The sequence below is a fragment of the Gracilinanus agilis genome, chromosome 2, assembly GCF_016433145.1.
Source record: "Gracilinanus agilis isolate LMUSP501 chromosome 2, AgileGrace, whole genome shotgun sequence".
NCBI classification, from domain to species: Eukaryota; Metazoa; Chordata; class Mammalia; order Didelphimorphia; family Didelphidae; genus Gracilinanus; species Gracilinanus agilis.
Genome location: NC_058131.1, coordinates 127,900,533 through 127,914,023, shown reverse-complemented (window position 1 = coordinate 127,914,023; position 13,491 = coordinate 127,900,533). Strand labels below are relative to the sequence as shown.

The window sequence follows — 13,491 nt, the reverse complement described above, 5'->3', positions numbered from 1 at the left end:
TTCTTGATTTCCCTTATGTATGTTTGATCAAATTTCACTTTTCTCTCCTTTGTTCTCTTTATGGCTATTTCTACCTCTTTTATAAATTGAAGTATTATGGCTCTATTTTCTTAATAGTGGAGAGTCTTACATGAAAATCTTAGCCTTTTCCCCACAATTCTTTTGATTGCTCTTTTCCTAGTTTCTCCTTTAAATACCCTTGGGATTCCTTTTTAAACAAGTTTTGTCCTCCATGCTTTTTTTCATACTATGTAGTCTTTTCTGTTCAAAATCTTCTGCTATTCTTCTTGGCAAGATTTACAATATACATTTAAGCCTCTTTTACACTTGACTGCCATATTTCTGTGCTTCACAGGTAAGCCAAATTTTTACTGACTAATACACTTTTTAAGCCTGTTTACTCTCCTCATTATGACAATGTTATTATATTTATTAAACATCTATATGAAATTATAATAATTGGTGTCTATGTCTTTTACATTATTAATGATTTGTTTAAATAGATTAAAATTCATAAAAATCATATAGACCTTGATCATATAAAATTAGGAAATTTTTTTTGCACAAGTAAAATAAATACAGATAGAATCAGAAGAAAATATGTAGATGTGGAAAATATTTGTTTTAAATTTCACTAAAAAAATCTGACATCTAGAATCTATACATGTGTATAAGATAGCACACTTAGAAGCAATGAATGAAAACATCAAAGAGAAAGAGTTAGACTTGACATAAGGATAAAAAAAAGTAACCATCCCATTCTAAAGTGGAATGGGATAATTCAGAAGGTAATGGATATTCTTTCCTTGAAAATCTTTAGTGAAAGACTGGATGACTATTTGTCAAAAATATTTTACCAAGAAGTTCATTTCTTTTTTCTGATATTGAGGGCTTTCAAAGTCTTATAACTTGCTACTCTTTTTCTTGTTGCTATAATGGGAGTCAGTCATAATTTCTAGTAGAATACTAAAAAATAGTAATTATTTTGTGTTAAGAAATTTTTTTATTTTTTCCTTTGGAACTGTGATGAAAGCACATAAAATTACCAGTGGAAGAAACATCATGCCACAAAATTGCATAGAATTATTACAAAAATGTGAATTATGCATTTTAAACAATTTGAGATTGATAAACCAAAATATGTACATTTTAATAGCTCAAATAGTTTGTCTTATCTTTTTTCTTAAAAGGCAAAAACCACAAAGTCCAATCCATCACAGATAATATTAATACAATGTACAAGAGCAACATTAATGTCAGAGAAACGCAAGCAACGTTTCTTGAGAAATCATCCAATGACTGTTTAACTAATACACATGTATTAATTAATATATGGCAATAATGAAACTGTTAAATCCAAAATGTCTGGCATTTCATTAGAACTTTGAAAATTCTGTTCACGCTGCCAAAACCACACTATTTTCAGTAGTGTAAAGATAACTGAAGAGCACAATGTAGGTAAATGCAAGGCTCTACTGTCTATTAGAGAAACATCCACAGTACAGAATTTCATACATTCAACACAGAACAAGGCAAATACATAAAGGCACAAGACTGCACATTATAAAGACCCTTTTTTTCTTCATCTTAGTCTATTTCAAGTAATATTAATATTATTAAATGATATTTGTATCACTTATAGTTTCAACAATGCAAGATATACAGTGTTACACACTACCCTACAACTGCAAAAAGTATCACTGTACAGATATAAAAAATGTGATTACAGTAAATGGTCAAATACAAACATATTGCAAAATGGCTACAGTGGTTAAGATATGGAAACCGACTAACTGAACTGTTTTGTATAACTGAACTGTTTTTGTAGAAATCAAAGGTTACTTAGTCTATTTTTCAGACTAAAATTCAGCACAATCTACTGTATTCTTTACAATAATGTGGAGTTATGAATATCCTTATTACTTCATCTATTATTTAGGTAATCTGGAATTCTGTTATAAAATGTAGCATTCAGTGGAGACCATTATAGCTTCTTTGTGATCACTGTCTTTTATCTTCAAAGTGCCAAAGTAGAAAGATTTACAAAGGATTTTCCTTTTCCTAAGTGGAAGTGGAAGCTTTATTCAAGGAATCAAAGTAATTTAGTTCAAAATACAATCATCTTGAAACATCAGGTGACTCCCTCCCATCTTATTAAAGTTGTTTAAAAAATAAAGATTTTCTAAGGTTTGAACCTAAGCTTGATTGATTGAAACTTAAGACTGACCTATAGTTATTGCTTAAATTTAAATAATATAAAGTACACAGAAATAGAAAACTCCTTGTAGAATACAAGTTACAGAGCAAAAAAGTTTTTTGGGTATTAATTGCTTTGCTTTGCTACTGTCAAAGATAATTATTTTAATTTCAATAAAACTGTGGGAATATCTGCTATTGGTTTTAAACTATTGTTTTATGGAGTGGCAGTGCAGAGTATTGGCTAGAATCTTGGCCTTGGAGTCAGGAAGATCTGAGTTCAAGTTCTGCCTCTGATACCTATTAGTTGTGTGACCCTGGACAAGTCATGTAACTTCTCTGTTTATAATACTATAAATTACTAAGAACCTACTGATCAGTGGAAGAAGTTTTCCCACTAGGTCTCTCAGGCCAATGAAATCATAGGTCTCAAACAACAGAAAAGTACTTATGTTGATTTCTAAAGATTCTATGTTTTTCTTTTAAAAAACATCTTGACCCAAATAAAATGTTCAAATTTCATAATTTGATCAGTTTTACTATGTAGTTGATTTGCTTTTTGTAGTCTAACAATATATAAATACAGATGATTTCTAATCTTTAACCTCATTAAAATGTGGTTTAATGGATTAAATGTATATGTGACTCATTCAATGGATTGGCTTTGAGCTTATGTTTCAGTTTCAAACCTTAGTAAGATTGAATTTTAGTTAGGCAAAAGATAATGGTAGAAAATGAAACCCTTCCAGAACTATCATTCTCTTTCCTACCCCCTTCAAACATCTAGATAGACCTTGAAACAACTGCCCCTTAAAATCAATTATTTAGAGCCTGCAAAATGTGTGTGTGTATATATTATGCATCTGTACATAATATATATACACATTTTCAAACACACCCTTGCTTTATACCATCAGTGCCAACAAATGGTTTTCTTAATATTTTAATATAACTTAATATCTACATAATTTAGATATTTTAAACTTACTTTCCCTATCCACTTAAACCTGAATTTCATTTAATTTATTATACACAAGTTTGGGTTCACTGTCAAATAATAAATATACCCACATATATATGAATGTGTAGAGATACACATATGTTGTTCAGTGTGTATACATTTGTATGGATACACAATATATTTATATATAAATTTATATATGGGTCTTTGTGTGTTCTCTAGATAAATATTCAATCTTTACTTCTATACCTCAAAATAAAGGGACCATAAAATGTCAGAACTAGTCTATAGTCAATATGACTCACTACAGTCTGTTCACTATGACTGTCTATTATACTCAAGGTAGCTCTACTCTTTTGAGTCACAGGCCAACTATTTGCCAACTATTTGATCAATACATTTAGTTCTATGGCTAGTGAGTATATGGCCTATAAATCCAAATGGTCAAACTTATCTTCTTGTGTAGAAACAGCCTCAAAAAACTTGGAGAAGCCAGAATCCTCTTAGCTGTGCAATTATCTGGGTTGATATCTAAAACAGACCCTAACAAACTACACTGATATGTTTTTAATGTTTTAGGCCATTGGTCTGGCTGCATCTGGATATAAACAAGTTAAGCTTTTTTTGTTGTTGTTTTGTTCAAGGAAAAAGAAAACTTTAAAAAATCACCACTGTTCCTTTTGAAGAAATTTTCAGCAGCAAAAATAATTAATTTTACTTTTGATAAACATATCAAAATAGCAAGTTACTAGTGCTTGCAAAGCAAAGAAGATAAAACAACTTGAAACAAATATTAAATTTATGATATGGCTATTCATAGGCAGTTAGAATGAAGAGCTCAGATATGGCTGTTGCATGGCCTTAAATAGCATTTGCACATTTCTGTCACTCTCTGCATTGGTTTCTGACACTTTATTCTGAATTGTGACAAAAACCAGCAAATGATTTTCTTCTTTAATATTCCCAATGGTGCATGTGTGCCATTCTGACCTAACAAAAAGAAAGTAAATATCTATGTGTGTATTTATATGCACATTAGCTTCCTCATTAGACTTGTAGTATGTTTCAGCGTGATTGACTGAAGATAGAGAATGAGGAACTCTGCATATCACTGTACAAAAAAGACTCCTTCAAAAGATATGCATTGTATTAAGCAAAGACTCCATACCAGCAGCTGCTCCATGCTCAAAATAAGAGAGGGGAGAAAGATCAAACTTTGTGAAGACGTGGTTCCAGCTTGTGGACCTTGGGGACACAGTTAAAGGGGTGTATCAAACACTCTTTCTGCATTGTCTTCTTCCAGTTCTTCCTCATTTGGGGGAGATTTGTGGTTTGCTTTGCTGCTATCTGAGGTGACGGAGGAAGAGACTGAACTGTGATTGCTATCTTCGCTGATCTTTCCTTTCATGGCTTCTTGTACAAACTCCAGAATTTCCAGGGGGAGCCTTTTGAATTTGTCTTGATATTCTTGATCAAGTTCTACCTGCATCTAGAAAACACAAAGAGAAGAGTCTTTTTTTTTAGGGTGTTCTGACTTCCAGTGATCATAAACATGGAAACAACAAATAATAAATAATGAAGTTAAGAAGAAGGGAAGGAATGAGTATCTTTTAACGAATATATGTTGAATGTCTACATGACTCCTAAAGCTGTAATGCTGGAGAGGGTTGTAAACTAGTGCTTGCCAGAGATTCCAATTTCACCCAAGTCCAATAGTCCAAGAGCTTAGAATATCAAATTATTTATTGGATACACAATATGCATGACCCATCTTAGACACACGTGCTTTGAGAATCTCTGGGAAAAAAATCATCTATTGGTGGCCAGTCTAATCATTATGAGCATCTTTCAACTTAGCTATGCTGCTTACTAGATGAAAGATATGTAGTTCATTTCCCTTTCTTTCTGAATATATACACACATAATCTCCATGACCAAAATAAATGGACAATAAAATGCCTGAAGTAGCAAAAGTAACTCTCAGGGTCCATGTCTGTAAAAATAAGCCAGGTCAGTTGTTTTGGCTTTAAAGTCTATTATATATTTTAACATGTTTTGATGTATGCATTTTCAGAAATTTTGAAGCTTATACCTACACAGGATGACTGAATTTTAGTTTTAAGATATTCAATAAGCATGTATTAAGCACCTATTATATACTAAGTAATGCATAAGATACAAAGAAAGGTAAAAACAAACCCTGTCCTCAAAGAGTTTACAATTTAATTGGAGTATTGCAAGGGACATTAGACATAGACATGTAAAGTACATAGAGATTATCTAATTCAAGCTGTGTTCTCATTTAGGAATCTCTTCTCTAACATCCATGATGAATGGCCTCTCTTTAAACATTTCCAGGAACAAAGAGCTCTTTTCTTCATGATGCATTCAGCCCTGTTATTGAAAGCCTTTACCTCCTTAGAACTTCCACAGATGACTGATTTTCTCAAGCAAGAAAGATATGAATTTGTAAGATTGGAGAAGAGATGGAGTTTAAAGAGAGGAGAATGTTGACGATCTGCATAAATCATTAGACTGAAAAGAAAATAATCCAGCCTGACATACTAATTTTAATTATGAAGAATTGAAGAATTTAATCATGAGGAATCTCTTCTAAGATTCACAAACCCTAGTTTTTAAAATTGAAAGAATCACACAATGAGATAACAGATATGAAAAGACCTTGTAAAATATGAGTAGCTACCAATAGAGGATAATTTTGGATAGGAGACAAAACATTCTTTGGTTGGCTTAAACTTGAAGTCCACTTTACTGTTCTGTTCTTCAGGGTAAGATTACCATCATTATGAAGGTTAGGATAAGAAATTTAGTTATGGAGAGATCAGTAAGATTACAATTATAAGATGATGGTATGTGGCACTAAAAGTCTAGTTTAGGTTGTGAAAGTCCATTGCTGGAATGTGGGCTCTTCTTTGGAACTCCTAAAATATCTCCAGACTTTGGAGTTGAGGTCTATAGCACTACTTTTGTCTCTTGCCAAACTAATGAATGGCTCCCTCTTGCTTTTATTCCCTTATGAGAAAGGAGGCAAACATCTAGAGAGTAAACAACGTCAACACATTAGAGGTGAGATGTTTATAAATCAATTTTTACTAATTTTCAGATTCTGCTGAAGAAAACAATTTTCTTTCTGATGACTCCAAATAATGATACCAAAAGATATGGTAGTATATGAGATGCATGAAGGTGATATAAAAACATAAAACCAAAACAAACCCATCTATAAAATCATACTAATGGAAATCATTGGAGCATCACTGACAAGATAGCAAAATAGTCAGTTTCTCTTGGTGTTGCAACAATTTCATATGAAATAGAAACTTGGCAATTTCACACTTATTTGCTTGAGTAAAAACTCTTTCCATTCTTTGACATACCCTATTTTCTTTCACCATGACAGTGAACCATTCTTAATTTTTAACTCAGCAACACAGAATTAAAAATTTTCTGAGGAAAGTAGAATGGGGAAAAAAGCTAAGCTCTCTTTGAAGAAAAAGAAGCCTGTCAGTTTTATACTAGATATTCAAAAATAAAAGTTAGACTAAAGGACTGAATGACCAGACTTTTATCATAGCTCAGTGAGATGAATATTTCCCTCATTATTTTGTAATTGAAATTCATATTTCCATATTATTGCTAAATTATTTCAACAATTAACCCATGAAAAAATAATTTACAAAAATACAACCAACAATTCTCCAAAGATAGAGTGAGGCTTTTTCTCAACATTCTGAATTTATCATTGACCTAAATTGAATTACAATTTAAGCAAATTTGTCATTTTAGGTTTTTGCAATTTTTTTCAAAGTGATAACAATTACTGAACAAGTTACATACATGTTTAAGTCCTCTTGTTTTTCAAAACTGATGTCTTTCGTTTAATGTGAAGCCTAAGACAAGATTTTCATTCAGAGCTATTGTAAGGCTTAAAAGGAATAAAACAGTGCTTCTGAAAATTATATCCAATTTTCTGGAAAAATAAAGAACATGGCAAGTATTCTGAGGATGGCATTGCATGGTATATTAAGGGTTAAGGGTGAAGGCTAAAAGCAACTACTTATTCATTCAACAAAAATTATCTTTTGGGATCTAGTATTGAAGTATAATTATTTGGGGTTTTATTATAGTAGAATTCTTGTTCAGTTCAAGAAACTAGGGTAGTTGGACTCATTCTCCTTAATTCCAGGTCAAATGCAGAGGGTCTGAAACAAATGGATTCTCTTCTACTATCCTCCCTTTGCCATAGCCCAGGGTTCCTAATTGCTCATGTTACCAGTCACTGACTACCTCTAAAACTTTTGTCTCCTACACAAACACAATTTTTGTTTCACATACTTTGTTTTTCATTTTATATATTCTCTGTTATATAACTTATATATCATATCCCAATTTGTTAAAAAAAAGACATGTGATCATTGTGTATACATCATCAATTACATAGTATTAAATACAAAGCTTAGCTTCTCGTTGTCACTTACATTGAACTACATTCTTCTAACAACTATCTTAGTAAACAAATATTTTTAAATTATGAAGTTCTTTCCTTGAAGGAATTTGCAGTGTAGTAGAAGGACAAGAGGCATATACAAATAACCAAAATGCAAACTACAATATTATTAAGCACTTGGCAGAAGTTAAAACATAAGATGATCTGAGAGACTTAATACTAGCAGGATCACATCTAGTGATCAGAAGATTGGGAAAGCATTTTTGGAAGGGGCACTTGAGTTGGGTCATGAAGGAAACGAAGGATTTTAATAGTAATAAATGGAAGGTTGGACTAGTATTTTCCAGGTATGGTGGATGTTGCATGTGAATGAATGCATGAATAAGGCACATCTTCAGAACATGAAGAAAGTGAGGGATTAGTGTTCCCCTGGAGCATAAAGTTTGTGAAAAGGAATAGATGAAATAAGATTTGAAAAAGAAGTTGTAGATAAATTGTGAAGGGCTATGAATGCCAGACTTAAAAGGTTCTAGGACCTGAAGTCAAGAGGATATGAGTTCAAATAAGTCCTCAGACACTTACTAGAAGTCACTTCAGCTTTTTTTGTCTTAGTTTCCTTATCCATAAAATGGGCAGAATAATAATAGCTAACTGCCAGGGTTATGATGAGGATAAGATGAGATAACACTTGTAAAGTACTTTGCAAAACTTAACTTGCTATATAAATTGTAATTATTATTTAAAGTCAGTACGCAGGATTATGGGAAGTATTCAAACTTTTGCTGGTTTTACTTTGTTTTTTGGTTGTGAGAGACAACATGGCTTAGTGGATATATTTATTGCTGTTCAGTAATTTCTGTCATGTCAGACTCTTTGTGACCCTATTTGGGGTTTTCTTTGAGAAGATACTGGAGATATTTCCCATTTATTTCTCCAGCTCATTTTATAGATGAGGAACTGAAGCAAAGTGAGTTGTGACATACTTAGAGTCACAAAATTATTAAGTGTCTCAGGTCATATTCAAACTCAGGAAGATGTGTCTTCCTGACTACAAGCTTGGTACTCTTTATCCACTGCACCACTAGTGTATGATATGTCACTTGATAAAACTTATGCTATCAGGAAACGTATTACCTATCAGACTTATGGGAAGGAGAGGATTTCATGAGCAAACAACAGATAGAGAGTATTATGAGATATGAAATGGATAATTTTGACAATAATATATTAAATTAATAATAATAATGAATTAAATTTAAAAGTTTTTGTACAAATAAAACTAGTGTAGTCAACATTAGATATAAAGTAGAAAAAAACTTAAAAAATTATAGACAGTTTCTTGGATAGAAGTCTCATATCTGAAATATATAGAAAACTGTCAAATTTATAAGAATAAGAGCCATCCTCAAGATGACAAATGATCAAAAGACAGCAACTGACTGTTTTAAGGTGAAGAAATGAAAGCTATATATTGACTAGAGAAATGCAAATCAAAACAATTCTGAGATATCATTTCAAAGCCATCTAATTGGCTAAAATGGTAAAAGAGCAAAATGACAAATGTTGCAAGGTTGAGAGCCAGGCCTAAAAACAGGAGGTCCGAGGTTCAAATCTGGACTCAGACACTTTTCAGTTGTGTAACCCTGGGCAAATCACTTGAACCCCATTGCCTACCCTTACCACTCTTCTGCCTTGGAGCCAATACACTGTATTGACTCTAAGATGGAAGGTAAGGGTTTAAAAAACAAAGAAACAAATGTTGGAAGGGATGTGGGAAAATGGGTATACTCATAATGTGAACTGATCTACCCATTTTGGAAAGCAATTAGAAATTATGCCTAGAGAGTCATAAAACTGTGATCCATTAAGTGAGGATAAGGATAAAAGGGAAAAAACCTATATGTTCCAAAATATTTATAGTTTTCTTTGTGGTGCCTAAGAATTGGAAATTGAGGAAGTGTTCATGAATTGGGAAATGACTGAACAAATTTTACTTTATGATTGTGATAAATACTACTTAACTAAAGTAATGATAAGCAGGTTAAAGAAAACTTGGAAAGATCTATATGAAATAACAGAGTGAAATGAATAGAAACAAGAGAAGAAAATATACAGCGACAGAATTAATATTTGAAGAACAATTTGTGAATGTCTATATCCAGAGAAAGAACTGATAAACAGAAACATTAAAAAAAAACCCAAACAAGACAAAGTCAAAAACAGATGCAATCAATCAGCATTAAAAGAACTGTAATTTTCAGGACTTGGGAGTTAGCAATTTTAATGTTCTGTCATTATCAGGCCATATCTGACAAAATAACCTTGAAGGACTCTATTGAGAAATGTTCATTGCCTCCCAAAACAATCTCTTCCATTTTTTAATAACAAATTATTAGGAACTGTTACTTACATCAACCCTATATTTGCTTCATTGCAACCTTTTCTTATTTCTATCTGAGGAGAGAATCAGCCATCTTTATCAATGCCTTTCATTCCCCGTAAAGCTTTTTCTCATCAAGACTAAATACATCCAATTTGTTGAAAAAAGTAGATGCTCAATTATTATTTAACAAATAGACAAATGGAGACATCTGAACATAATGGAATATAATGATATTGAAATGTTGAATATTAAAAGCAAAGAGAAGCAAAGTAGGATTCATTTGAAAATGACTGAGAGAGCAGAACCAGGAAAAGAATGTCTACAAAAACTAAAAAATATTGAAATTTTTAAAAAGGACAAATGAAACTGAATACTGTCTAGTTATTTTTCAGTACTTATTCAAAAGAAGAGATGAGAAAATACTCTTTCCCTTTAGAGACTCTTTGGAATATTGTCTCATTGTCAAGCATTTGTTGATTGCTTTTGCTGAACTGTTATTAAAATTATTTTTCTCTTTAACTCTGTTTATAAGATGGCCATCTAGGTAGCAGAGAAAAGAAGCATATATTTATAGAGGAAGATTATTTAAAAACCAAAGTTCACAATAAAAATAATTTTTAAATCTCCTAATTCTTCAACACACAAAGAGTAAAGTAAGGGACTGGAGCAGAATATACTGTGCATAATCTGAAGTAAATAAACCAGGAATAAGAATCAAGAACTAAAAAAAAAAAACCAAAAACCAAAAACAAAAACAAAAATAGTTCCAATTAAAAGAGATAGGGGGCAGCTGGGTGGCTCAGTGGATTGAGAGCCAGGCCTAGAGACTGGAGGTCCTAGGTTCAAGTCCGGCCTCAGACACTTCCCAGCTGTGTGACCTTGGGCAAGTCACTTGACCCCTATTGCCCACCCTTACCACTCCTGGGCCAAGGACGGTCCCTAGCCCAGATGAAAAAAGGAGGAGGGTTGGGCATGGGGCTAGCAATCCCACCCTGCAAAAAAAAAAAAACCAACTACATCTGCTAAAGAAACTGCAACCTTAAGTAGGGGCAGCTGGGCTGGCTCAGTGGATTGAGAGCCAGGCCTAGAGACGAAAGGTCCTAGGTTCAAATCTGGGCTCAGACACTTCCCAGCTGGGTGACCCTGAGCGACTGTGTGACCCATTGCCTACTATTTGTGGCCCTATTCTCCTAGAATGGAGTCCCAGGATTAAAATATATATATCTTTTTGAGATCATAATGCAATAAAAAATTTAATCAATAAGGGTCCATGGAAAGACAAATAAAAATTAATTAGAAAATAATCTAAATATAAAGAAGTGGGTCAAAGAAAAATTATAGAAACAATGAATGATTTAATTAAGGAGAATGACAATGAGGAGACAATATATAAAAATTTATGGGATGGAGCCAGAGCAGTACTTAAGGGAAATTTTATATCTCTAAATGTTTACAACAGTAAACTAGAATAAAAATAGATAAATGAATTGGGCCTGAAACAAACAAACAAACAAAACAACTAGAAAAAGAACAAATTAAAAATTCTGATTTAAAGAATAAATTGAAAATTCTAAAAATCAAAGGAGAAATTATTAAAACTGAAATAAGAGAACCAATGAACTAATAAGTAAGACTAGGAGTTGGCTTTATAAAAAAAATAAAATCAACAGAGCATTGGTTAATCTGATTAAAAAAAGGAAAGAAGAAAATCAAATGACCAGTATCAAAAATGAAAAGTGCAAATACAACAACAACAAAGAGGAAATTAAAGCAAGCAGGAGCTATTTTGCCCAATTGTATGCCAATAAATCTGACAATCTAAATGAAATGAATGAATATTCATAAAGATATAAATTTTGCAAATTAACAAGAAGGAATAGAATGCTTAAATAATTCTGTCTCAAAGAGAAATCGAACAAACTATCATAGACTCCCTAAGAAAAACTCCTTAAGGGCAGATGGTTTCACAAGTGAGTTCTATCAAGCATTTAAAGGATGATTAATCCCTATACTTTATAAAACTATGGAAAAATAGAGAAGGAATTCCACCATTTTTTTCCTGACACAAATATGGTACTATTACTTAAGCCAGGAAGAGCAAAAACAGAGAAAGGAAGTTATATTTAATTTATATTCATGAATTTAATTTAATTCATGAATATTGACATTAAATAAAATACCAGTGAGGAGATTAGAGTAATATATGATAAGGATCATTCAGAATAACCAAGTGGGATTTATACTAGGAATGCAGGACTGGTTTAATATTAGGAAAACTATCAGTATAATTGACCATATCAATAACCAAACTAGAAGAAATCACGTGATTTTCTCAGTAGATGCAGAAAAAACCTATGACAAAAACCAATATCCATTCTTATTGAAACACTAGAAAACATATAAATAAATGGGTGCCATTCCTTTAAGTGATAAGTAGTATCTACCTAAAGCCATTAGCAAGTATCATCTGTAATGGGGAAAATGTTAGTCTTCTCAATAAGATCAAAGGTGAAGCAAGTATGCTCATTATCACCATGTACTAGAAATGCTAGCTTTAAGAATAAATAAAGAAAAAAAAGAAATTATAGGATTTAAAGAAAACTATGAGGAAACTAAACTACCACTTTGTAACAGATAATAAGGTGGTATACTTAGAGAATCAACTAAACAACTAGGTGAAATAATTAATAACTTTAGCAAAGTTGCAGGATGCAAAATAAATGCACATAATTCACCAGTATTTCTATATGTTACCAACAAAGTTCAGCAGCATGAGATAGGAAGAGAAAATCCATTTAAAAAAACTTTAGAGTTTATTTATTATTATTATTATTATTATTTATTTAGAGTTTGTTTATTATTGGACAATAAAGAGCACATGCATAGCTACTTGCCAAGACAAAGGAATTGTATGAACACAATTATAAAACACTTTTCATACAAATAAAGTCAGATTTAAACAATTAGAAAAATATTAATTGTTCATGGGTAGGCTGAGCTAATATAATAAAAATGACAATTCTACCTAAATTAATTTACTTATTTAGTGCCACACCAGTCAAACCAACAAATTAGAAAGAATAATAACAAAATTCATATGGAAGAACAAAAGGTCAAGAATATTAATGGAATTAATGAAAAAAAAATGTGAAGGATGGTGGCCTACCAGTACCAGATCTCAAACTATTTTATCAAGCAATAATCCTCAAAACAATCTGGTACTGGCTGAGAAACTTTTGGGCAAAGAATTCAGTATTTGACAAAAAGTGCAGGAAAACTAGAAAACATTATGGTAGGAACTAGGCATAAACCAACATCTCACACCATATACCAAGATGAAGGGAAAATGGATACTTGATCTAGATATATTGAGGGACACCATAAACAAAATAGGGCAACTCAGAAAATTTCCTCTGTCAGACTTATAGATAATGGAAGAATTTATGACCAAACAAGACATAGAGAATAATATGAAAAATCAAA

General features: G+C 32.0%; 1 protein-coding gene across 1 annotated transcript in view; it reads right to left on the bottom strand.

Moving 5' to 3' along the window:
• Positions 1 to 3,976: 3,976 nt before the first annotated feature.
• The window catches only part of PLCB1 (phospholipase C beta 1), an 821,547-nt gene continuing 812,032 nt past the window's right edge, over positions 3,977 to 13,491 (bottom strand). Inside the window, exon 31 of the mRNA XM_044659490.1 lies at positions 3,977 to 4,646. Within this exon, the coding sequence (XP_044515425.1) occupies positions 4,416 to 4,646 (231 nt within the window). The 3' untranslated portion in view covers positions 3,977 to 4,415. The remainder of the gene's footprint in view (positions 4,647 to 13,491) is intronic.